Below are 27,857 nucleotides of genomic sequence, written 5' to 3'. Positions count from 1 at the left end.
ATATGCACACACACACACACACACACACACACACACACACACACGCGAATGCACAAACATACACATATGACCCTTCCAAGCCTTTGGGATTTTAAATGGCGTCTTCAAGAAAATAACATGTAAGAATGAAATCTACAGATGCTCAGAGAAACGGCTTCTCTCTCTCTCTCTTCTAACTCTGGGGGAAGGGGAGGGGCAGCAGAAGCATCGGCAGTCAGGGGTGACTTTTTTTGGAGCAAAGGCATTAGACAAGATGACACGCTGACAGGTTCAGAAAACAGTGGATGCTGTGCCAATCAGCAGATAATTTCTGTGTGTTTGCGGCGTAGGAAGAAGTGTGAGTCACGCAGTATTTCAAAGACAGGTCACAGTTGCCGTTTGTCTTCTTGCAATGTGAAGGTCGAGAGAGAGGAGACGGTGGGTGGAAGCTGAGAGGAGACCTGCTCCCGAGCAGATCAACCACAGCCAGACAGGTCCTGCTACATGGCTCTGACAGTGCCCAGGGAGCCTGTGTAATTACTGCCTGAACTGACATCTGAGGCTCTCACCTCCAGCAGCCACAAGGTCATTAATCACAAGTCCTTTGTAACTTCTGAAAGTCACTTCTTCCATGACTCAGTCAAGCTTTGCTTCTCTTCCCCCACTTAGTCACTTACTCAGTTTATTTCCAAGAATAAAATAATTGCAAAGGAGAGGCCAGTAGGGAAATTCAAGGAAGGAAGCGTCCAGTTTTCCAGAACCCAGGGGACCATAAAATGGACCTCATTGTTTAATAGAAGAAAATTCCAGTACATTGAAAGTACATGTATTTCCTTTTCCAAATAGAAAAAGGAAAATAAACTGAAGCCAAGTAGAGTCAAGAATTTTTGTCACTAATGTTATTTGCAGGGAAGGGAAGGGGGGTAGGGCGAGGGAAAGGAGTCTACCCTTATGAAATACAAAAATCAATAATCCAACTGGATATTTAAATATGTAAATGGGGACTGGCAAATTAACTCAGTGAGTAAGGTGCTTGCTGCCAAGCCTGACAGCCTGAGTTCAATCCCCAGAACCAGAATGATAAAAGTTGTCCTTTGACGTCTACACACACACACACACACACACACACACACACACACACACACACACACACACATATACACACACACACCTTTTTATGCTTTTGCAATAAATAAACAAACAAATGCAATTTAAGACTTTTTAAATGTAAATGCTCAATTTCCTCACTTTCTGTCCAAGAGCTCTTCTTGAGGAAATGATTCAGTTTAGCACTCAGAATGAGCATGCACATTCACACAGCTCAATCCATAACCCTTCACAGAGAACTGTGCCGCTCTGAGGGGATAATTCTTTAAGAACTAACTTACTGAATATAACCCATGGCGTTCTCCCAGGGTTTAGGAAGAAAGCAGCTCTACCGTTTTAGCACGGAGGCTGCCTTTCATCGTTTGTTTTTCTTCTCCCTGCCCAAGAATGGCAACTCAGCCCATTAGGGTCGTGACAATGGCAAATGTTGAGCCCAAAGAATCACACCGACAATCCGCCAAACTATTATTGTGATATCTGATCCAGCATCCGAACAGGAAAAAGAAAGGCAGGAAGACTAGGGGAGAGTGACAGAGTCTCAGAGTAGGCTGAGATAAAGATTGACTTCTTCCGGTTCCCTCGTTCTGTGAACTATTCTGCATGGAGGTAGGGAGAGGGCGTTAGTTATCTTTACCCAGATCTAAAGACTTCTCCCAAGATCCATGAGGGGAGTGAGTGCTAGAATAGAGGTGATCCGAGAGCAGAGGCTATGGACACAGAAGTTAGCTTAACGCTCGTCACTGGAGATCAACGGTCTATTGACTCAATGCATGTACACACTGATACACACACACACACACACACACACACACACACACACCTTTTTAGCTGCCTTGAATTTATTAGCTCGGATGATTTTTTAAAAACATTTCATCTATACATGAATGCATACGTTAAAAAAGGAAAGAATAAATATACCCAAGGGAATCTATTGAAAGTGTATACATCTCATAAAACCGGCTGCTATTTGGGAAACTATGTTGGTACAGCAAGCAAGCACTTGTAACACAGGGAACCACACAGAGAATCCTTGCAGACTGGTTCCTCATCTCTGCACATGTCACTGCCCCCTCTTGCTCCTGCGTCCTCAGGTCCCCTTGAATGCTCACCGGACTGTTAATTAAAAAGCCAGGAGCTTCAGCTGCTCCTCTGATCACTTGTTTTTGTGGTTTTTGGAAAAGGCAAAAAGACCAGCCTGGCTTAAGCGAGGCTGTTTAGGGAATGTTGGCTGTTGGTTTGCTCACATCTGGATTAGGTATAAAACGATAATACTATGATGATCAACGCCTGAGAGCTCCATCTGCATATAAATAGGCCTAATCAGAAATGCAAATTGCAATTTCCAGAAATGTGTAAAGGCTGCAGATAGCTGTGCTTTTTGTGGGGATAAGGGAAGGTCAACACGTGTACTGTGACATCAATTCAGTTGCCCAGAGTGTTCCTTTGGAAGAGCTGTTGGGAAAATATAAATTATCTACCAATCTGCCCCCAGGCTGAGCTGGGCTCCCTACCATTTGACCCTCGTAACATAGATTAGCTCAACTCCAGTCAAAGAACCACACTGCATGTGCAGAACCCAAAAACACACAGAGTAGGCAAGACACTTGCATCTAAATCGCCTCCGAGACTCCTCTGAGAGGACTTCCCCACCGAGGGGTGAAGAATAAGATAGATGTCACTGCTGATCTGAGTGGATACGACAATATGAATACGTATTTTGGGAGCCCCCAAATTTTCCCAGTACAGTAAGTACACTTCAAAAGAAAACTTCAGTGTTTAGACAGATTATTTAGTTCTAAATCGCATCTGTGTTTCTCTCACGCAAAACACAAAAAAAAAATTTTTTTTCAAAAAAAATTGTAGTGCTGGGCATTGACAATTGCTCCTCACTCTCACCATTTCTCAGGGGTGTGATCTTGCAGAGACAGCTTCTCCCCCATGTCCCCCCAACCCTGATTTTTTTTCCTCATCTTTTTGAAAAGGAAATATATTTCACAATCAAGCTTTCTCAAATTTGGAGAGAAATCGCATACCAACGAGCTTCCCTCCAAAAACGGGTTTCACGAAGCACCGACGAGTCAAGAGCGCCACCTGGTGTCCTACCTTGGGATCTTAAAGAGCATCTTCACAGGATGCATTTCAAAGAGGGGAGGGTCTCCATCGCCCAGCTCGATGGCTGTGATGCCCAAGGACCAGACGTCACAGCGAGCGTCATAGGACGAGTCATACTGCTGCTCACAAGCAATGACCTATCAGACAAAAACAAGACACAACACATCAAGTCACTGTCACCCCAGATGCCTTGAAAACCCTTTTTGTGCTGTCGTTCCATTGACCGTGGGAGCAATGAGATGTTTGTATGCTAGACCTGGTCTGTGAATAACTGATTCAACGTCTGATACGTTTACTAACTTTGGTGCTCTTCCTTTCTTTTTGAACCTCGGTCTGACGACATGCAAGCCCATTTCTTCTGTTCTCACGTGACCGTCATGCATGCTAGGATTGCAGATGGATTCATCCCCTTTTAAAAATATGTTAGTTCCACTCAGAAACCGGATATTGAACCATCTCAGTACAAAGCATACTACGAGGTAGTGTACGGGGGAGGGGCTGCTCTGTCCTCAGGCTGCCTGCCTTTTTCCCCTTCTAAGAAAAGACTTGGGATGCAGTCCGTGCTTCCCTGCCTGCTGTTAAATCCAAACACAAAAACCAGCTGCTCTTCAAAATGGCTGCTGCGGAGTCCCGAGTGTGTAACTCACCGAGCAGAGGGATGTTGGAAGACCCTATGGTTATGAAAAGTAGCAGCCACCCCACCCTACGGTTTCCCTTTGACCAACATCAGAACCCTCCTCCACCAACCTCAACAGCAGTCATTTTCTGACCTAACTGGGGAGAGAGTTAGAATCAGAATGGCTGCAGGCTTGTCCGTGGGTTGAAGAACAGGAATTCTTAGAGGATTTCATTTCTATCAACGTCCTACGTCTCACAGAGAAAAGCAGACTCCTGACCGCCATGCAAGACTGGGAGAAAGGAGCATTAGAGGGTGAAGAGGGACCCAGTACTCCCCTTGACCTTGGTTCTGCCTCCCAGAGCAGGCCGGAAGCTGGTTGTGATGTCTAAGCACCACGTAGGTGAGCATAGGCAGGGCAGTCTACTCCCCTCAGGCTGTCATGTGGTCTTTGGCTTTTACTCTGAATAAGACAACAGCTACTTATGGTGAGCTGACAAGAAACAAGACAGGCAGACAGATCCCCTGGCTGCGTGCTGAGGGCAGAGTCAAGAAAAGGGGATACACAGTCAGTTATAGCGCTATTGTACCATTCGTTTATGAGGGGTGAGAACCAGATTTTGAATGCAATTTTGAAGGTTGGACCAACCGGAATTCTGAGTGGGCTTTTAAGAGAAAAAGACTTGCGGATGACTCTGAAGTGTTTGACCTGAGCATGTACCAGAGACCTGAGGGTAACCAAAATGGAAGGGAGAGAGGAGAAGCAGGTTCAAGACCCAAAGCTGAAGCTTTTAAATCTCAGGCGTTGGGGAAGTATCCAATGGGAGGTAGTGATTTTAATCCTTAAGACCCCCCAAGACCCCCCTACTGGACATCTGACCTAGAGCGTTATAAGAAAAGTACTCTGGCCTGTATGTCCACCCCCCCCACCAGTTCATGTGTTAGAAATGTGATCCCCAACGCAACAGTGATGGGAGATGTAACTTTTGGGGAGATGTCCAGTCCGGAGGCTTGACCCTCCTGAATGGACTCAGGTAAAGACAAATGCGTGAGAATGGCGTTCTCTCCTTCTACCAAGCAAGGAGAGTTGGAGGCCCTCAAAGAATCCCGGCACCTTTATATTCCCAGACCTTATGACTGAAGGAATAAATTTTTGTTCCCTCTTGATTGTCAGCCTTGGACATCTAGTATAAAGTAAATCAGCAAAATAAAGAATGTATATTGTGCCAAGTGACAGTGGCTGGAGGTGCACGACTTTAATACCAGTACTTAGAAGGCAGAGGTAGGCTAATCTCTAAGTCTGAGACCAGATTCGTCTACAGAGCAAGTTCCATGACAGCCAGGGCTACAAGAGAAACCTGTCTCAAAAGAGAAAATGTGTGTTGCTTTGGGCCCCTGTATCTTTATATTGTTAAAATAGAGATAGAAAACTAGTGTATCTGCTCTCTTCCACACAGGTCATGTGAAAATGTTCTGAGCCTTCTATCCTCAGACTCAGCTTTGGTTCTTACTGCTGCTGCTGCTGTCTGTCTGTCTGTCTGTCTGTCTGTCTGTCTCTCTCTCTCTCTCTCTCTCTCTCTCTCTCCCTCTCCCCCTCTCCCTCTCCCTCTCCCTCTCCCTGAACTAGAGAACATTCTTCCATGGATCTGTACCACAGGTCTGGCTGCCACCCTTCCATCAGAATAGAATGTCTTCTCCCAGACTATTCTGTCATGAGTTCAATGCATTATTTTCAAAATAAAGTTCAGATAGATCACTCCGAATCTGGAACCAGAGGCTATTTCAATGCCTCTAAGGACCCCACTTTCCTCACCTCAATCAAGCAGCAGCCCACAGCATTTACAAGGAGTCCCAGAGAAGGTTTCTCAATACCTCCCAGGAATGACATTTTTGAAAGTATGGGACAAACATAATTTTAGTCCTATCAATCAGAAGACAGTTTGTCAGTTTACTAATGGCACTGTGATGGGCCTCATGAGAGAGAGAGAGAGAGAGAGAGAGAGAGAGAGAGAGAGAGAGAGAGAGACCTCTACCCTCCCCCAAGCTGGATCTGGGGCCAGTTGAAATATAAAGCGAGCCTCTATTAGTTAAATGGCCGGCTCTGGCAATCACCAATGTCCTCAGACAGTGTGCACTAGCGTGTCTGATAAGGGATGTGGGCTCCAAAAGTAGTAGAGAAAGACTGCTCACGAAGGTGGTAGGAAGTGTCTTGCACTAGTAGTCTGTAGCTTCCAGGAAGACATTCTAGTTTCAGCCTCTCAGATGGAACAAATGCCAACCCCAAGAACACAGCCAAGCATGAAACTAGAGACTGGCTGACAATTTCCCCAGCACTATCATAAAATATTCAAAACTAGTTTCAACTTGTCTTTCCAGACAGACGCTGACTTCATAAACAGAAATACACCTCTCAGCCAATTCGCCTCCCAAAACTCAGCTCATCAGACACCAAAGAAACTCTTCTAAGGAAGTTTGTACCAAAGCATACTGCTAAAATAATTCACAAATTGTTACTCTGTAGCCATGAGCCAGACAAGGTGGGGGGGAGGGGCTGCAGAGGGAAGGGCAACCCAGCAGTTGAGTCTTCCGAAACAACCCTGAGACAAGGAAGCTGTTATCTTCTTTATAGTTATTTACTCAACAAGGGGAATCAGCCCTTCTTGTGGCAGACCTCTGATGGATTTTAGAAACGGTCTAAGGATGCTTCCCACGAGAAGGCACATCTACACCTATAAATCTAACAGGAAACCATGGCTCTGAGAGGAGAAAACACACCATGCTTCTTAGCTCAGCCTTCTCCTCGTCTGGACTGAAGCCCAGTTAAAGCATGCTGGGACTATTGGGTCCTTGATTCCCTTGCTGCAGGAGAAGGGACCTCACAGAGGACTTCTGGATTGAATTTTGTTAGGAAGCTCTGCTTAGCTCAGAGAGTAGCCGTGGCAGGCAAGGCACTGCCTTGAACCAGCTTGACCAGCTTCTAGAAGCCCTACTGGAAGTGTAGAGATAGACAGGTTAAGATGAAGCTGACAAAGGTCTGGGATCCCACAAATCATCTCCCACCCGTCTGTGTCACCTCACCGCCCTCACCACTCCACAGTGATGAGCGTGTCTTGAAGAGAGAGACACGGCATCTATGTGAAGAATGCGAATGAGTGTGTGAGAGACTTCGGGGGCTGGAGTTAGAGCTTCATTTCACCTGGAAATGAGGATGGACAACAGTGAATCGTAACACACAGGTCCTAGGTAACAAGAAGAGGGAGTTTCATGTTCAGGATTGGATACATCATTTGGCTAGCTCAAAGTGAGTCTCTAATTGGGTGTAAGTCATCACTGATGTCCTCAAGGTCTTTCTCAGTTTTTCTTCTTCAGCCAAGGACTTAGGTGATTCTGTATTCTACTCCTGAGTTATGTCCCCAGTACTTGGTTTATTAGTGCTATTATTCTTTATTTATATGTGTCTGTCTGAGTATGGGTTTGTCTATGTGAGTACAGTGCCCAACGAAAGCCAGCAAGGGACATCAGATGTCCTGAAACAAGAATTATAGGCAGTTGTGAGTGGCCCGAAGTGGACGCTGGGAACGAAACCCAGAACAGCCATTGCCCTTAACCACTGAGCCATCTTCCCAGTGACCGTCTCTTGGTTGTTTTCTGCTTTGTTTTGTTTTGGTGCTGGTTTCCCTATACAGCCCAGGCCAGTATCGAACTCATAATTCAGGAACTCTCTTGACTTAGAAAAATGATAGCATTGGAAAAAAGAACCATTTCTCCTATCCCCTCTGGCCCTAACGTTCTTTAACTTCATGACTTCTAAGTAAGCGACCTTGGGATAGTATTTGAAAAGGAGGGGCTAACATCCCTGTGCAGATTAGCTAGAGAGCCGTGTAAGTTATTCTGGGGCAGGCACTTTCTTGATGGAACCTTAAAGGGCTTTTATCACTGATATTTTGTAGAAGGGCTTAAAGTCACGGAAAAGGTTCCAGTATCTGTGCTAACTCCTCCGTTAGGGAAGACGGATTTCAGCTAAAGAGCAATTGCTTGGATGCTGGTTAATGGAGCGTGTCAAGGTCCTTACCTCGAAATGCAAACTTAGGCTCTTCTGGTGGCACTTAAGACTGGACTCTTGCTTCTTTTAGGAAGAGGGAAAATACGAATGCTGGGATTACCAGCAGTATCTATGCACGGACAGCTTTAGTGCCCAGTACCAAGATCTATTCTACACAGAGGTGGCCTTCCCAGATGCCAGTTGTAAGCACTTTGGCCTTCAAAACTTTTCTTTCCAGGGGAGACTGGGATCAAGCAAGAACTTTCACAGTAGTTTAGGTCACGGAGAGGATTAGCATTGCAGACCTCAGAGACAGCTCTCTTTAGTCTTCATGGGCGTTGGTGCCAGGTTGCAGACTCTTTAAGGCTTCCTAATCACCTCTTCCCACCCCCTGGTGGATGAGTGTCCTTCCTCTGCCTTCGGGAACTTCCTGGTCACGGAGGCTTTCTAGACTTGATGCCACGTTCACATAGCCTCACCGTCTCCTCACCCCTCTCTGCATGGGCAGTCGAGTTCCAGTAAAGACAGCTCGTGGTCTTTTCTTTTGCCAGCTATGGGTTAAGGGAAGGGGACATTCATGGGTCCTGAAGATATGGGCCTCTGGTTAATAGAGGAAAATGTAGAGCCATCGGCTTCATCTTGGTTTTAGCACCCCTCAATGGGTGACTTTGACAATGTATTCAATCTCTTTCTTCTCCTTTTTTTCCCTGTACACACTGGGTGGCCCTTTTCTCAAGGACACCCTCCAAAGTACCATCTAGAAAATAGTGATTATCCGACCTTTTCTTTAGCACCAAAAGCTTATCAGTAAATAAGTCGGTCATTGCTGCTGTGTAACTTTTATTTATTTATTTATTTTTTTTTTGTCCATTGGTATCTCTTGCCTTTTGTTACATGGCTATAGGAAGCATGAGTTATTTTTTTATAATAAAAGCAGCAAGTTCTTCATTTGACCTTTGTCGGGTGAGCACAAACATTAAAAACATCCGCCTGTCTTTTCCTCTTGCAGAATATCTCCAAGGATTCTTCATCAAGGTGGCGTCCTGAGAGAGTAATGGAAAAGGAATGCACCAATTCCCATCCGCACCCATTTCTACTGTGGGCTCAGGGCCGGAAGAACTCTCTCACTTCCTGGGCCTCCAGATCTTGTGCAGTGCCCATGGCTGCAGCTTCATTTCAGCCGAGATAAACCAGCGGGGCTCACTGAAGAGGCCCCCAAGAGGTAGGTGAGAGCTTCTTTTAGAAAAGCCAGGGCTCTCGGAGCCCAAGGGAACAACAGCCCTTCTTATCACAAGGTACCACTATCTGTAGGGGACACCTGGACCACGCTGGATGACCAAAGGCAAGAAACAGTCCCCACAGGAGCTCCAGAGTCCAGGAACCTAGATTTCCCCAGGAAGATACTGAGCTTAAACCCTTATCAAATCATATCAAGAGCCGCCGGGCTAAAAAAGCTCTTCAATGATGCCTTCACGGAGATAGCGTTATCCCTAAAATCTTACCGAAGCCGGAATACAATACGTTATCCTTCAGTTGTTATTTCCTCACTAATATTTCTGAATGTCATTAGGGATTTAATTAGGTTTGCATTCTCCATTCTGATTTCTCACCTTGCTAGAATCAATCATGCGATCCGAAATTATAACCAGAGGTCGAGATTAAATTTTCATCCAAGTACACAGGCAAAACGCTGTTATCTCAAGAGCTAAATTCAGCTAAATAAGAGGCAAGGCAAATAGACCTAAAGCTATTACTCCTTGGCTGACCTTGAGCCCCAGAGTACAGGCAACAGACTGGCAAATAAGACCGGCCGGGAGGCAGGGAGGTAAATAGGCTCCTTCATTTTGCCTACGCATCCATGCAGCACGACTGATAAAGGCTATTGATCACCAAGCCTTTTAAAATAGAGCGTCACCTCGGTAATCAGACATTGCAGCCGTGAATATTCCAGCGCTAAACACTTTCCGTCAGTTTAGCACACAAACATCCGAATGGCTACTTGCTGAGACAGTGGTCTCCTCCCTCAAACGTAACTCGGAGAGCAGATGTGGCAGAGATTCTAAGGAACTTTGTGTGTGTTTGGTTGGTTGGTTGGTTGGGTTTTAATTTGTGAACCGGATGAACTAGAATAGATCTCCTCGTCCTTCTTTCAAAAGCTCAAGAATGGGTCTGAGTCTATATTTTATGCGTTGAGAAATCGCTGGGAATAACTCAGACTGTTCTTCGAATGTCAGAGCGGTCTATAATTTAACTGCGATATATTCGACTAGACTTTTCCCAAACTTGTAACACTCAGCCAAAGCCTTTAGAGAAGTCAACCCCGGTTCATATTTAAAATGCACACAGCAAGCTTATATAATGGCATCAACTTCCCACCGGAAAGGCGAGAAAGGGTGGCGTGGAGTGGGACCCATTCTAGGTTTGCGGCTGTTACACCGCTGACGTCTGCACCTCTGTTCTCCGAGTCCTTGGGTGTGTGTCCCACCTCTGCCTTGTCTGGCAAATCCCCTCCTCAGAATCATGGCTGGCATTCATCTACTCCTCCAGGAAAAGCGAACCAGCATGTTAGTCTGTGCCTGCCTCAGGATCAGCCCGGAGGCCTAGTGCATTCCCTGCCCTCCCTGACCCTGCAGCTACATCCATGCAAATGGACACGGAAGGACCTTAGGACTCATCAGAAGAGGAAACAGCTCTAGAGTAGGTAGTTAACTGACTTATCTGAAGCCACAACTCGGTTCGAACCCAGTATGGGTGCAAAGCTTCACGATTCCCAGTACCATCCGAGTCAGGCACATGCTGGCCATTCCTCTAATACGGAAAATCCTGGGCCACCACCAATGACACTGCATTTTCTTTGAGTGGAAGTAAAAGCAACTCTCCCTTCCCTCTGCCAGTTGTGGACCCTCCTCCAGAGAACAAACTAGAGAGGGTTCTCCAGCTTGGATCACTCTGCAGCCGGTTAGGTAAGTACCGTTGTTCTGAGAGAAGAAACAGATCCAGAAGAGTTAAGCAACCTGCCCAAGGTCACACAGCAGGCAGGTGAAAATGAAGCCTGTGCCCAGAACAAGAAGATGGTGAGGAAAAGCTTGCCTTTCTCCTCCAGGATGCATTTGGAAATCAGGAAGAAAAGCAAATCAGAGGGATAGGATGGTCCAGCTGGGGCATAACCCTGTCCAATGCAGCAGCCTCTGGTTTGGGTCCTCACCCAGGAGACTAGCATCATAGGCAATCACAATGCCCTGGGAAACACTGCGCTTCCTAACAGAGTGACTGCTTGACTTTCAGAAAAAGGTACGGAAACCCCCAGGGATAGAGGGCAGTGTTAGTCACCCTGCCTCTGCCTGCTTTTGCAAGCAGAGCTTGCAAGGCTCTGCTGGAGTTCTTTCTAACTTGACTGCCTCTTTCTGTGGTTTTCCTCTCAGTGACCACTCAGGAAGCAATGGTAGAGTTTAGCTTTAGCATCATTTTCCTTCCGCCTGTGAAGCATGGCTCCCAGGGCGGGGAATCCCCTAGAGGTTGGGACTCTGGGCTCAGGAGAGTTCTATGACTGATTTCCCTCAGCACACGCCATCTGCTCACGAGAACATCGTGAGGGATGGGGTGGGGGCAGAGGGGAGTGTACATATACTCTGACCCTTCCCACCTCTCCACAGGGGGGTTGGAGCGCAGCCTGAGACGTTCCAAATGCTGGCTGGAGGCTGTCGCTTTGACACACACTTTCTACTTAGTGGGGTGGAGAGATCACAGGCATCCGCCCTCACACGCGTGTTCCCGGCACATCTGGACTTGAAGCTTGCAGATGGGGTCCTATACTTAGACCCACCGAGGAGGCTGGTGACATCTCAGCACCGCCTACAGGGCTGCTTCCCACCTCCATGCTGACACATGACTCAGTTTCTCCACCCAGCTCCAGCTGACGGGGAAAACTTTCCCTGAAACCCCGGGGACGTTCTATCTGGCCCCATCCTTCAACTTTGCAACGTTCATTTCACCCACCGAAGCCACTTCTGAGAGCAAAAGGAAAGACAGAGGGGTTTCTGCTCTGTTTCCCAAATAGGAAGGGAGGGAATAAATGCCAGGGGAACCAGGAAACAGCAAAGGCAATGGAATCTCAAAGATGAGCCCACTGGGAGAGAACCAGAAGTCTTGAAGCCTTTCTCTGGGGTTTCCCGAGCTCTCAAAAGCCTTAATTTCTGATGATGATTGTACTGGCAGATGGGGTCCTCAAGCACCCCAGGTTTTGGGCACGTTCGTGCGTGCGTGCGTGCGTGCTGCGTTCGTGCGTGCGTGCGTGTGTGTGTGTGTGTGTGTGTGTGTGCGCGTGCGCGCGCGCGCGTGCACATGTGTGTACAGCGTGTGGTAACAGGACCTTGTACATGCTTGGCAGGTGCTCCACCAGGAAGTCAAACACTCCACCATAGCCCTCCCAAGATTTCACAGATCAAGAGACACCGAACAAAAGACAGGCCACTGACATCACTTTCCCTTATCCAGACTTTGGTGAGGCTCCACCCCCATTATCCAAGGACCTTAAAAGCCATGGACTGTAAAAGCAGAGAGGAACCTTCTCTGCTAAAACTTGCAAGTGTTCTCTGTGGAACGTTAAGAGCAACAGAAGCAGAGACCACCCACACCAGTCTCTGCTCATATGTGAGCACAAGAGGTTCATTGTTGTTTGTTTTAGTTTTTCAAGACAGGGTTTCTCTGTTGCCTTGGTTGTCCTAGAACTCATTCTGTAGACCAAGCTGACCTCGAACTCAGAGATCCACCTGCCTCTGCCTCCCGAATGCTGAGATTAAAGGTGTGTGCCACCACGTGTGGCTTGTTGCCATCTAATTTATAAAGGGCAGAAATGTACAATTCTGAAGATGCAAATCTCAAGATCAATACACTCAGCGCCTGTGGAGAGTCAGCCCCTCACAGACCATATCGCCTCGTGAATCCTCGCAGGGCAACACGTTCTGAAGGCACTCCTGCCGCAGATGCGCCCCCTGCCCCCGTCTCCCACCCCACTCCCACACTCCACTGTGCTATTTTACTTTATCTCTGTAAGCGGTTCTTTTCCTTCCTCATTTTACCTTTTTTGAAATAAATTTATTCCTCACATATTGCATCCTGACTGCAGTTTCCCTCCCTCCTCCCTCCCAGTCCCTCTCCTCGACATTCACCCCTCTCCATTTCCCTTCAGAAATGGGCAGGTCTCCTAGAGATATCAGCCAAACAGGGCATTGCAAGATTAGGCACCTCCTCTCATACTAAGGCTCTCATATGAGCCAACCCAGTAGGAGGACCAGGGTCCCAAAAGCAGGAAAAGGCATTAGAAACAGCCCCCGACCCGAGCCCCCTCTATTAGGAATCCCATACCCCCCCAAACTACACAACTATAATATCTATTTTCCTTTTCTCTTTTCCCATTTTTCTGGTCAAAAATATTCAATAAGTTCTGGGCTGAGACGAATTAGTAAGTACAGGGTTGCTCAAGTACGAGGGTCTGAGTTTGGATCCCCAGCACCCAAGTAAAAGTTTGGTGTAGTGGGGAATGCCAGTAATCACAGCACTGGGGGCTGGTGACAGGCAGATCCCTGGGGTTAACACCTTCAGGAATAGCTGGAACAGTCACCCAGGTTCAGTGAACGACCTGCTGCACAAAACTAAGAGGGAGAGCAATAGAAGATTGATGTCTGTCCTCCACACATTAGTACACACACGCACACACACACACACACACACACACCCGCACATGCACACACACAAGCACATGCACACACACAAGCACATGCACACACACACAAGCACATGCACACACACACAGCACATGCACACACACAAGCACGTGCACACACACACAAGCACATGCACACACTTACATGAATAAACACATGTATACACATATACTCACACTAATCTTCAACAGTTCTGATATATATATATATATCTCCAAACTAAAGCCATATTTTAAAAAATAAAACAGAGCAACCATTGTTTTTAATCCAAGAACAGCAGATCAAATCTTTTTATTCTCTTAAAATACTTTATTTCTCCAGATTCTTCTTTTGGGTTTAATTACTAGTGATTAGTGTTGTGTTAAAATATTACATTTTCTTCAACACACTAGAGTGAGCATTATCAACACCAAAACAAAGCCTCCTGCATCTGAGCCTGGTGGGCTGGGGCCGTGTGTCATAAAGAACAGGCATTCAGGCACCATACTGTCCTAGTAGATACCATAGTAGGTATGTCTGCTACTTGCTATATAAATGGAGCAATACAATAACAGGTAGCCACTAGCCAAGGACACTGGCCACACATATATTGCCTCTGCTAAAGGACTAATGTCACCTCTGGGATAGCCTCTGTTACTAGTGCGTGTGATGCCAGGGATGAACGTGAGAGGCTTGTGTGTGCAGGGTGAGCGAGCTCCCTGGGTGCAGCCCCAGCCCTGCATCTGTTCCTCTGCCTAATCCCTGGAACCCACATAAAGGCAGAAGGAGGGAACTGACTGCATGAAGCTGTCCACTGATTGCCACCTGTGCCTGGTGACATTTGTACCCTTATAAACAACAATGACAACAACAGCAACAGCAACAATAGCAACAATGGTGACATGACAATATTTTAAAGTTTCCCCAAGCTGAAGTCTCTTTGAATAACTGTTGCATTCATGAGTTACGTTATAGCACCATGACTTGATGGATAAACACTTTATGTAGAAAGTTGGCTTCTCTATTGCATATTTTAAGTTGACGTCAAGAAGGGTACTTTGATTAATGAAGAGATTAATCAAATGAAATATTAATTCAAAGATACTTATTTTATTGAAAGCACCAGTACTCACAATTAAACGATTTCTTCTTCTTTTTTAGGACTTACTCATTTTTATGTGCATTGGTGTTTTGCCTATATGTATATCTATATGGGGACATCAGATCCCCTGGAACTGGAGTTGCAGACAGTTTCGAGCTGCTGTGTGGGTGCTGGGAACTGAACCCAGGTCCTCTGGGAGAGCAGCCAGTGGCATCTCTTTACTACAAACCATCTCTCCAGCCCCAACAATTTCTGTAGAGTTAAGGAGGAGGACTTTAGGGGCTGGGGTGGCTCCGATTATAAAGGGCTTGCTGCGGAAGCATGAGAAACCGAATCCAAATCCCAGCACCCAGCACATAAGAAAGCTGGCAAGGTGCCGTGTGTCTGTAACCTTAAAAGTGGGAGAGCAGAAATAGGCACATCCTTGGATCTCACCAACCAATCAGTCTATCCAAATTGATGTGCTTTGGGATCAATGAGAGACTTTTCTCAAAAAACTAAGATAGAGGAATAATTGAGGAAGACCCTCGTCCAACTTCAAGACCTGACACTCACATGTATGCAGATTCATATGTGCACACACATGCACACATACACATGTGCACACACATGCACACATACATATGTGCATACACACATGTGCACATAGACATGTGCACACACATGCACACATACAAACATATGTGATGATGCTGAAAAGTTCGGAACTAAATATCTCAGCTCCAATTCTAACTGTCTAAGGACAAAGAATGGTTGCTTCCTGTGACCTATTCATCTCACCAGCAAGAAACATTAGGGTAGAAATAGCCCCACCTTCCTCGGTTGGTCCCCGGGATCCTAAATCGAATAATAGACATAAAAATCACTCAGTGCCTCATATGCTGCATGAAGCACTTGTTTGGGAGCCACACTCACTAGCAGGAGCTTAGGGAATATAAATGGTAATGATGGGGGGAAAAAACAACTTTCAGAATGGTAATGTTTTGTGGCTTTTTCAACCCTTCAACAGAAAATACCGCATTTGTCATTTCTATTCCTGGCAAGGCCAAAGGAAATGGCACTGTCGTATCATTTAGCCAGGAATGGCATAATTAATGAAGTCAAGAGTGGTTGCAAAAAGCTTGCGCTATTTCTGCATTGGTGTAAGCTGGTTGTTGTGGCAACCGCTCCTGTCAAGGACCCTGGGCAGGGCAGAGAGCATCGGCACAGCACATCTGTTTCTCCACTCCGCTGATTAGCTCTTGTTTGCAACAACAAGCAGATGGAAGCAAAAGGGGGGTTTTTTTTTCCAGAAAAGAAGCAAATGTTTATTTTATCCACGAGTCTGTTTTCTGATACAGAAACCGGGTGCTTGCTGCTTTGGAAGGAAGCCGAGTATACCAGTCCTGGCTGCACGGGATGCTTCTCAATGCATAGCACTGCAACATGAAATCGGGCTGCACATGGCAGGTGGCATCGTTTTACTGATGTGTCTCACGTGAACTCCAGTTCCAGAGCGTCCTTCTGCCATACTTTTGTGTCTTGTTGGATGAGTGTTTCGTTTACCTGGAGTGCATCTCCCACACGCAGCACCTCCTATGAACACCCTTAAAACCAAGCGAGCATGAGAATTATTTCCATGCCTTGCACTCTCACACTGCCTGGAAAACCAAATGGCTTCAGCACTTACGAGATAAGCAGACTGGGACATGGCTTCTCCTTCCTACACTTCTCCAATCTTTGCTTTTCTCAGAAGTGAGATACAAAAATAATATTTATCACTGAGGCTGAACTAGAAGTACCTAATTAAAAAGGTACCTATCAGAGTCATAGTGTGAGGGTGAGTCTCAATGGGGGAAGGTTTCCTTCCTGCTGGACTCATGCTTAGAAAGTTCCATATTCCAGAAACCCAACACTCAGCTGGCACGTGGCACTGGCCGTAGAAGGAAGATCTGCCCGTGGTGGCCCGAAGCTCCCTCCTCCTTACCAAGGCTTTGCCCCTGTAGTTAGTTAAGAGACTGGGGATGTCCTGGGCAGAGGCACAGTGTCTCTGTGATTGAGAAAAAGTTGGGAGCTCTGGGTAGCAGGCATGTAGCACTCAGAATGGAGATATGCTAATATTTAATAGCTGTGCACACCAGCTAAGCATAAGGTGTCACTTCAGCACAGTCTACGATAAACTCAACAAAAACATTAATGTGCATTCCTTTTCCCAGACTGGTGTCATTTCTAACAAAACACACACAGGCACACACATGTACACATACATGCACACACGTACACACATGCACAATGCACACTCCTACACTTTCATGCACAAGCACACACACACACACACACACACACACACACACACACAGTGTCTATGGTCTTCTGATTCTTGCCTATATGTGTGGCACTTGGTTTTTAGTATTAAACACGAATACCTATCTACTGTCTCTTTCCACTGCCTCCTATTAACTCTGTTCAGTTTTTCCCAACATGTGATGGCAGCTCCGGCAGATTGTCAACTACCCTCACCCCTTGCTAACACAAAGTAGGCTCTGCCCCTTTCTGCTACTGTCAGGAAATTATCAAGTGTTTGTTGGATATAAATATGGGCTGAACAATACTAACGTAGATACTAGCATGGATTATATTGGAGTCTTTTAGTTCACTGAATCACAAAAGATAAATTCCAATCATCCCTGCTCATTCACCCACCCAGTGTCCCTGGGCACTTGGCCAGGCCAAGTATTGGGTCCCTCATAACACTCACACAGTCATACTAACAGGCATCTATCTCCCAGATGAGCCTGGGTATTTATAAAATAGCATATGCACACACTCTATGCTATTAAGATGCTGTCATTCATATTGGTGGAATCAACCATCAGGAGGCAGTATAGGAGAAAAGAAACAATAAGAAACTGTCTGTGTTCAACACACACAAAGGAGGTCCCTTAGCTAAAATCACAGACCGACACCAGATTCATGTGATGTGATGTGTGTGTGTGTGTGTGTGTATTTATTTATGTGTGTGTATCTATTCATGTGTGTCTGTGTCCATGCATGTGAGTGCACATGTGTGTGTACAGTCACTCTGGACCAGCACCTGTGACATACAGGGCTTGAAAGAGAGGGCTATCCAAGCAGTTACTCGACAGCCTTAGAACCGTGGAGACAGTGTTATGAGGGAGGGCACTGAGCATTGGGGGAGTTGTTATGGAATGGACTGTGTCCTCCAGGAATCAAGAATGTGAACTTAACTGGAAGTCGGGCTACTACAGATGCAGCTAGCATAGGGTGGGCCCCTACCCATGAGGAGACCAGTGTCCGCATGAGAAGACGGTCACATGAAGGCAGAGACATGCTGGGAGAATGCTGTGGCCACAGAAGTAGAGTACTACCATGCCTCTGCAAGCCAAGAAGCACTGAAGACTGCCAGCTAATCTCCAGCAGCCTCCCCTGGGGTCTTCAGTGGGAACGAGGCCTTCTACATCTTCATCCCCAGTTCCTAACCTCCAGAGTAAGAGAGGACCCATCTCTGCGGTGCTGTGTTAAGTTAACCGCTCCATGACATTAGCAAAGGTTTACAGATGTGCACAACCGGCCCCAGGATTGGTACAGTGGAGTCAAGGAAGGTTTCTATGGAATCTTACCATAGCTGGTGCTTTCTCCAGGGGCCATTGAAGTGCCGGAGCGACCCTGCCTCTCAGATCATCACAGGTGCCTGTACATCCACCACCAAGGAAGCCCCTGAACTCTGGAATCACCAGCCCCTTGTCCTATCATATGAAAACAGCTTTCTATTGTTTAAATTATTTTTCTCATGGCAATCTAAAACATATTTTCATGTAGCAGCTCTCTCCTCCTCCTCTTCCTCCTCTTCCTCTTCTCCCTCCTCCTCTCCCTCCTCCACCTCTTCAGATTATTTTCCCTGTGGTCACAGACTCCTACTTATGTATTTAGTTCATGAGAATTCGTACTGACCTTGATGGTCAGATGGCCCCTATCACTATGTCCAGCAATTCATTTCCCAGCAGTACTGTCTCAGAGTATAAGCACCTTTAGAATCCTCCCTCTCAGACAATGCTCGCTCGGTTGACAGCACTTTACCAGCATTTTTCTTTGTCAGCAGTGCCTACAGCAGGCACTGAGGGGGAAAGACTGGAGATGTTGACTAGAGCTTCTCACAGCCCAAGAGAATTGTGAGTCTTGACAACTTGTCAACTTTTGATTGTGGTGTGGTCACATTCTGTTAGCTACCTGGTTTGTGGGATAGCCTATGTGAATTAAATATCACAATTACTCACACTGGTGTCATCAACATAGAAGGAAATAGTGGTTTAATTTCGCAGAGATAAAATAAGATCAAGGGTCTTTTCGTGATATTTTAAAAATATAGGCCATCTGCAAGTTTGATTCCACTGGCCTTGTTAGGACAGACACCGTTGTATTTAATCTAAATCCATTTATTCACACAAACTGAAGGGAAAGCATATTACAATCAATATTGCATTCAGGCTTCACATGGAGACAATGCTAATTTGAACCATTACTGATCGTACTGTTCAAAGACTGCATAAACGCCCGCCTCACTGATCTGGCAAATGGGGCTCCAAAGGGCTGCAGAGCACAGGGAAGCTTGGCTGGGAAAAGTGATACACTGTTTCAGAAGTTAAGAAGTTGAGGACCATAGAGCGTCAGGCTTCAGGCCAGGACCAACCCGCACCTGTGCCACGAGGTAGAACCTCAGGGACAGCCATCGGAACTGCTCTCTGAATGAGGCTTTCAAGGTCCCACCTCTCACACTCCCCACTTTTCATTTCATTTACCCCTCAGACTCCCCACTTTTCAGTTCATTCACTGCAGTGGACAGTGGGGCATGGGATTGCCTAGCTGAGGAGGAAAACGCGGCCAGGCAGTCTGGGAAAGCGAAGCTCACATGGACCACCTCACTGCCTGTCCATGTGCTTTACTTAACCCAACTGAATTGGAGCTACAAACATCTAATAATACACAAAGCCAGGGCACGGCTCTTCTCATCTTCCCCCGAGAAGTGGTTTGCTGAGATTAGAACAGGGATGCCTTCTTCCACACTATACCACGCAATGAGCTGAGTGACTTTGGTTAGCTTCCCTTTTGGAACACATCACTTGGAATCTAAAGAGTTAATTTGCCAACCCAATAGCTTTGGCGCCTTCCTTGAACTGCACTCCACTCGTCAGATCCCTCTGGCTTCCTCACCAACGTTCACTCATCCAGCAAATATTCTTTGAGCACCTACTGTGGGCCAGCACTGAGTGGAGAGTTTAGTATTCCCAAGTCCCCACCAAAGCTTGGCTTGGCTGGGAGTCCTGCCCCTCCCCCACTAGGCAGAGGTGACTGTGGGCTAATGGAAGGTTGGGGTGTGAAGACTGAAGTGACAAGCTCCTACCCACAGATAATAAGTAGGAGCCTCTCTGGGGCCCAGGGATAGGGGAGGTAAATCTGTTGCTCACTACTGTTGGGGAATTAAGAAGTGAGTTAGGAGAAAGAAATTGAAAATGAACCTGGACAGATTAAAAAACAAGAGGTTGCAATGTGGTAGGAGGGCTCTGCTCACCTCCCAAAGGAACTATGAGCGTCGGCCCCTGTGGGGTTCACAAGGTCCTTACAAAAGTAGATTTCTTCATTTTAACGTCAGTGGTTGCACGGCCACAAACCAAACATCCCAGATCATCTGGGAACTATCTGTCATTGGTTTTAGTACCCACATCCATTCTCTGAGAAGCTGTGCCCAGCTCACAGAACGACACAGCTGGAAGCCAGAGGAGGTACCGTTCACAAAGAGATCATGTGGACTGAAACGCGGCCACGTGGCAGTGGGTAGGGATCAGGTCAACATGTAACATGTGGTATGCCAGGCTCAAAGAACCCACACTTGTGTGCTGAGACCCAATCGCATGGCAAAACACAACTAACGCACAAAACAATAGCCCGTCTCATTAAACTGCTGGTTTGCAGGTTACTGGCTTTGTAGGTCCCCCCCCCCCCCGGACCAAGGCAAGCGCTCTACCACTGAGCTAAATCCCCAACCCCTGTAGTTTTTAAATATATATATTTTTACAGATCTAAGAATATATGACAAGAAGTTTAGGTCTAGTACCATACTTTTAAACCTGTGTAAGAAACATTTATGATACGTAAATACTGTAATCTGCCAGCTTTTCTTTTTGTTTAAAGTGGGTCTATTACTCAAATAAAAAACTGGAAGGCCATATACGGTGGGGAACGCTGAAGAAAACAGAGTGGAGAATTGGATGACCAGAGACTGGCATGAGTTGCCCTCTATCTTAGGAGACCACATGGTCCATCATACAGAAGACTGACTGTGCGTACAGAATGGAGACAGAAAACTATCCAGGGGAGCGACTGCCTGTGCCCTCTGATCTAAAGAATCCATTTGCTTTCTCCAGAGAGCTGCTTTCAGGTGACAGTCGGGGTGCAGGGAAATGCTGACCAGACAAACCAGCTGCACGGGTGACTCACACACAGCTTACCCAGCTGGAAAACTCCCGACTTCTGCATGCTTCATCTGTATTGAGGCCAGAACTAAATTAGGACCCACTCCTTTTCTATTGCAGAAAGCTTACAATGTACACAGGAGAAGTTGCTATATCCGTGGTCAGGACAGCTAGAGGAACTGCATGCAGCTCTGTAGGCTGCTTAGAGCTAAAATGAGGGCTCACCACCATGCCATAGGCTGTAGATTGTGTTTACCTAGGAAAGGTAGCTGTCGCTAATGTAGACAAAGACTGGATGGATTTGCCAAGTCACAACTCTGGAAGAAAGTCACCTCTCCCAGAAGGCCACTTTTTCCTAAGGGCATGAAGGTACCCTTAGTCCTGATTCTCTGAGATGATACCTTAATCGTGTCCCTCACCAATGAGGATTTTAGAGTTCTATAAGGATAAAGGATTTTTCTCCCTGAAAACTGTAGAAAGCATGAAAAGCATGAAACTGCCCACAAAAAGGCACAACACCAAGGAACTGAGCAAGTGCAAAGAACTGGATATTTCCTGCTTACCTCTGGAGCCATCCAGAATGGGGTCCCAACCGATGTGTTTCTCCGTAGCCGTGTGCTTGTAAGTTGAGCAGAGACACCTATGGGGAAAGGGTACCAGACTTTACCAGTGAGCATGAGATACTAGATGGAGGTTGGCCATGTTTTCTATAGAAGTTCCTATAGTAGCTATTTTAGGTGTCACGGTCCCTGTCACAACTATTAACTGCTGCCACAGAGCTAAAGCAACCACAGAAAATGTGTCAGTGAATGAGTGTGCCCACACCTAAAGAAAACTTCATTTACGGATGCTGAAAATCTAAATCAAGTATAATTCTCACACATCATAATATATTCTTTTGAGGCTTTAGCAGCCGTTAAAGGATATAAAAATTAGGCAAAGCGTCAAAGCACATGTTTGTAATCTTGGCGTTTGGGATCCTGCTGGGGAGAATCAAGGTTTAAAGGCCAATCTGAGCTACAACAAGCTCTGAGCTTGAGTTATAATGACTGTTTATGGACATATATGTAATTCTTAGGTCGTGGGCTACATAAAAATAGAAGGTGGGTCATATCTGTCCCATGAGCGATACTTGGCTAACATGAACGGAGTTTTGATCATTTTATCTAAATCATCAGAATTTCTGTTTCCTAATGAATATTCTTGCCCCTGTAAATAGAAATTTGGAATATAAAGAAAAACATCAACAACTACGATCAACCCAAAATATCTTCCTATTCTGTTTCTCAATTCTTTCAGATGATTTCTTTAATAAGTGCTTCATTTTGTGGAGGAGAAAGATTGGCAAGCATTATCTATAATAGAGCATCAGTGTAGACACAAAACGATCCCCATGCCTTATCTAGGCTACAAGACTGGAAACTTGGCAAGAAGGCATTGCTTCTTAAATGGAAAAAGAAATTGACAGCGTTATTATCTAAAGCTCAATGTTGAGGACCTGAATTTTAATGTCATTCTAATGTCCTCCAATGACCTCTCTTCTCTGTACCATCAAATGAAGCAGAAGTGGATGCAGGCTGGGTGAAAGGTTCAGAGGCTCACTCGCCTGCCAGTTCCACAACGCCCTTTCACTAAGGGTGCATCCACCTCCTCTTTACACTTCAGTTCCTCCGTCCTCAAGCAAGGGAGAATGGCAACAGTCATGTCCAACCTATAGGTTCTTCTGAGACCAAATCCAAGAATAATCATGTCATGTAGTTTATAAATGTAATGTTATTTTTTTTTTACTAAGCAATAGTCTAGCACAGTCCTATAGAAAATGAGGAATTTGGACATTATTGTCACCTAAGACAAGGACTCAACCTTAATACCGTGTGCTACTTAGCAATGGACACACCCTAGAGACCATAGGGCCTGCATGATGTGCAGAGACCCACAGGCTCGTCCCTGTGGTTGCATTCTCTTTCTTAGAGACCCAGGAAGGGCTGCTGTCCCCAGACCCTACACTTAACACATGGACCTCAGCCTTCCAAGTAGCTACATGTCACAGTGCCACAGAAAATCCCCACTTTACCAAGTTCTCCATAACAATATAGTAAACAAACAATTACACCTTTCTGGTTTTAGTTTCTAGAAATTTCTCTTACAGAAACTGGATGTTCAGGAACTTTTTACTGGAAAGGTTAAGAACATTTTCTTTCTTGAAGCTTGCATAGCTGACACCTGGATAAATTAGATTTAAGTCCTATTAAATACCCTCAGGGCCATGTGGAAAATACACTGCTACTACATTGCTACAGTTCTGTCATTCCTCCTATTGACAGACGAGCACAGCCCAGGACAACTCAAAACATACACCAATACCCCTAAAGCAACCTTATTTTTAAAATTGATTTATCTTCTATGTGTAGCAATGTTTGGTCTAGCCGTCCGTATGTGCACCACATGCACACAGGAGACTGAGTAGGCCAAAAGAAAGTGTCATGTTCTCAGAAACTGGAGGTACAGAGAGCTCTGAGCCTCCAGATAGGTTCTGGGAGCAACAGATGCTCTTAACTACTGAGCCATCTCTCCATTCCCAACTTCATTCATTCATCGCTAACTTCTTTTTCTGCAAATAATTTGCTGACACGTTCATATACCAAGTTATTTCTTATGAAAGAAAAATGAACATTAAAAACCACCTTCTTGGGGTTGGGGATGTAGCTCAGCGATAGAGCGCTTGCCTAGCAAGCGCAAGGCCCTGGGTTCGATCCCCAGCTCCGAAAAAAAGAAAAGAAAAAAAAAAAAAAAACCACCATCTTCTTTTCACTCTGGTGGTGTTGGGAACGTTTAGAAGTGCTCTAAATGGTTTCTCATCGTTTGTAACAATAACCCGGAGGTACTAACTAATCTTAAACTTATTTAGAAGAGTAAATCATTCTGTATGCCAAAAAGGAGCTCTAAATGGCTTGTGGGTGTAGGGCTCACAAAGCGGAAGGTTGGGAGAAAAGTCCGCATTCTCCAGCCTCAGGTAGGACTGTCTGCCCTCCCTGTGAATGTTTTCAGTCAGCCAGCCTCACGTGTTGAAGCAATAGTCAGAATTTCACGTCTCTCAAGCCCAGAGGACCAGTTTACCTTCTGTGCACTGCAAATAAGTATGCCCAAGGCTAGAGAAAGTCATTTAAAAGACCAAACTGCTTTCTCTTTTCATATGCAAAAGAGAGATGAAAAATGTAAATTACAGACAACTGCCCTGAGGTGGGGAACTCACACAGAAAGCAAAAAAAAACCAAACAAACCAAAAATGCCACTTTCTGTCAAATTTTTCTTTTGCAATACTTTTATTTTCTATTTTTCATAAAATTGTTTTGAAAGCTGAAAATAATTCACAGAGAGCATCTGGAAGCACTGCCCCCTCTTGGGCCCACTTGCCTGGAAAGCCCCTGAGCTCATGTTCAGCAGAGAGCCCCAGTCTTCAGAGATTGAAATAAATTGTCCCCTTGGGCTAAAAAAAAACGGCACACATCAAGAAAACAAATGACAGACTCATTACCAAAGTCAACGAGCTTAACTCCTCCTTCTGTCGTCAGAAGAATGTTATTCCCCTTCACATCTCGGTGGATGATTCGGTGATGGTGCAAGTGCTGAAGGCCCTGAATGATGTCCCAGCACCATTGCAGGACAGAGAAAGAAAGAGGAGCTGTCAGTACATGGACCCAATAGCCCTAATCAAAGCACACACTAGGTTATTCCATCCCAGAGTTTATTCTCCATAGTTAACATTCAGTGAGAAGCCCAGCAGTACACAGCCATACAGCCATCCCCTCTTCACCACGGACATTCTTACCAAGAGGGCTCCATACAGAATGTAGGAGATCAGAGCTTCGTCCAGCCGCTTACCACACCTCAGGAGGCCCTTGACAAGCTCAGTGACGGAGCCCCCATTACACAGCTGGAGAGGAGGTACAGGACAGAGAGAGAGCCATTAAACCCAAACAAAAAGAAAAGACAAATACATTTAGAAGGAAAAATAAAATCTACTGATTACTGACCATGTGCTAAATTTGCAGATCACAAAACTCCAGACTAAAATTAGTTTGAAAATTTCTATTAGCCAACCAGATCGGGTTCTTTGAATAGGTCTGTTCTTTGTCCAAAGTAATGATTTATGAGCAATGATTTATGCTGATACCAAAGGCTGACTTTTTAATTGCCAAGTCAAATATAAAAGCACAAGTTATTACTTAGAAATTTGAAAGAGAAAGTGCATCTGTAACCATGGTAACTTACTGGCTACTTTTCACTTTACGGGACTATTGTCTTTAAAAACAACAGCAACATTCATTTTGAGGATAAAGAAAAACCGGAAGAGGAAAAATGAATGCCCTGGATACATTTGCCCAGGGCGGTCAGGAATAAACCATACTAATTGCAGAAGTCAATGTTTGTTTGCTACAAGCCCCCTTAAGTCAAGGCATCTGTCAGCAGTGTGGTATACACCCGGGCGTTTTTTCTGGGGAACAAACTGGGAGCTTCAGATGCCAGCAGTCACCCTTGAGCTTATGTAAAAACCCTTCTTTAGAGACTTGGGCTCCCTGTGGTGCTTTGTCTGAAATAAGAGTCTACTAGTGAGTTGGGGGGTGCTCCCCTGCTTGAGTGGACTGGCTTTCTTACATAAAAACCCGTGGAAGCACAGGCCAGCGGCTGTGCTAAAAGAGACCGCGACCTATTAAAATCTGTTCAACCTCTCGTTATGAAGAACTGCAGCATTTAGTGAAGGGTGAGCCTGTGCTTCGATTTAATATGGGTCCCATCCCTGTTATATGATTGGCAGATTCTAGTACAGTGCAATCAAACAGCTTGGAACGAAACGCTGATGCTTTTAACATTAAAGTTGCTCATAATGGTGTGACTAAAACTTTAATAGGAAATCATGAAATCCTTAAAATTATCCACAAAATTAACTATCAGGAAATATTTTGCAGGGACCCTCAAATAAATGTCTAAAGACGATGATGACCCTTTGGGTTTGATTCTATATTAAGCGACCGTGAGGTCAGCAGTCCACTAATATCAACTTGAACTGGTCACTAAATCTCATTGGCTCTCATGCCCCAAATGTTGTCTTCCAATATTCTGTCTTCCTATAGTTTAGATGTTGAATGTCCCCCCAAAGTTTATCCATTAAAAAACTGGCCTCCAGGGGTTGGGGATTTAGCTCAGTGGTAGAGCACTTGCCTAGCAAGTGCAAGGCCCTGGGTTCGGTCCCCAGCTCCGAAAAAAAAAAGGAAAAAAAAAATTGGCCTCCAGGGTGGCACTATTAGGAGATGCTATGGGTCTTTTGGAAGAAGGATCTTGTGGGAGGTCTTAGGTCCTTGGGGCATATTCCCCACCAAATGAGTGGTACGGGCCACTAGATGAGCCATTCTACTCAAGCTCCATTGCCATCAGCAGTCCTACCAGAGGCTCCAACCAGAAGTCTTGCTAGTCATGGACTGGAAGCTCTGAAACGCTAAGCTAGCATTTTATCTTTATAACTTAATTATGTCAGGTATTTGTCATAGCGATGAGCACCCAACAGCTCCAAACACAGCTGGAGCTGTGTGCTACAGGACCCTGGAAGGACAAACAACAATCAGTGTTCATCATTTTGCTCCCAGTGACAGCAATTAGACTGTTTATCCCTGTCCATCCTAAGATGACACAGTCTCCAGCCTCAAAGGGCTCTTTGCCCAGAAATGAGCACATAAGTAACTCCATATGCGCTGTGGAGGGAGGATGTGTCCAGGGAGCAGGGAGAGTTTTGTTGAGGGAGAATGAAAGGGGATAGCCTGAGATATTTTCCCATTGGAGATAGCATTCCAGATGAAAGTCTGGAAGACAAATGGGTTTGGAGTAGGGCATGGAAGAACGTCGGGAGCTGGAGACATCCTGTGCAGAGAGAGGGGGCATGACAAAATGCTAAGCACTACACTGCTCTGGGGTGAAGGGAGCGGGGGAGGCGGACAGAGCATGGGCATCATTGTTTTCTACTGTGCCTAGTTCAATACTACGACATCATGACACGAGGACCGTGAGTGGCTCTAGAGAAGCTTGAGGCAGGAGGTCTTCAGGTTTACATTCTGGGAAGATAGTTTTAGCAGCAGATTGGCATAGGAACCAAGCCCAATTGATCAAACACAAGCTATCATCCATCGGGAATTTTGGAAACATCTCTGGGGGAGGGGCTGAAGAGATAGCTCAGCTGGTGCCTTAGTCAAGGTTACTATTGCTGTGATGAAACACCATGACCAAAGCAACTTGGGAAGTAAAGGGTTTATTTGACTTACATTTCCACATCACTGTTCATCACTGTAGGAGGTCGGGACTAGAACTCTAACAGGGAAGATATCTGGAGGCAGAAGCTAATGCAGAGGCCATGGAGGGATGCTGCTTACTGGCTTGCTCCTTATGGCTTGCTTAGCCTGCTTTCTTATAGAACTCAGAACCACCCAGCCCAGGGTTGGTACCACCATAACCATGGTGCCCTCCCCTGCCAATAACTCATTAAGAAAATGTACTGTAGGCATGCCTACAACCCAAACTTATAGAGGACTTTTCTCAGCCAAGGCTCTCTCCTTTATGTTGACTCTAGCTTCTGTCAAGTTAGCATAAAACTAGCCAGCACAGTTGGTAAAGTTCTTGTCGTAAAAGCATGAGGAGGGCCTAGGTTCAGGTTGGCATCACCTACATTAAAAGCCAGGTGGCA

The 27,857-nt window shown here is 45.6% G+C and overlaps 1 protein-coding gene across 1 annotated transcript in view; it reads right to left on the bottom strand.

Annotated features, from left to right (window-relative positions):
* Myo3b (myosin IIIB) overlaps positions 1-27,857 on the bottom strand; it is a 348,212-nt gene that overhangs the window by 313,655 nt on the left and 6,700 nt on the right. Inside the window, exons 3-6 of the mRNA XM_032901950.1 lie at positions 24,957-25,061; positions 24,663-24,762; positions 21,691-21,767; positions 3,190-3,335 (exon numbers count right to left, since the gene is read on the bottom strand). Of these exons, the coding sequence (XP_032757841.1) occupies positions 3,190-3,335; positions 21,691-21,767; positions 24,663-24,762; positions 24,957-25,061 (428 nt within the window). The remainder of the gene's footprint in view (positions 1-3,189; positions 3,336-21,690; positions 21,768-24,662; positions 24,763-24,956; positions 25,062-27,857) is intronic.

Source organism: Rattus rattus, chromosome 5 (genome assembly GCF_011064425.1).
Source record: "Rattus rattus isolate New Zealand chromosome 5, Rrattus_CSIRO_v1, whole genome shotgun sequence".
NCBI classification, from domain to species: Eukaryota; Metazoa; Chordata; class Mammalia; order Rodentia; family Muridae; genus Rattus; species Rattus rattus.
The sequence above is the reverse complement of the archived record's forward strand: the minus strand, read 5'-3'. Positions and strand labels throughout refer to the sequence as shown.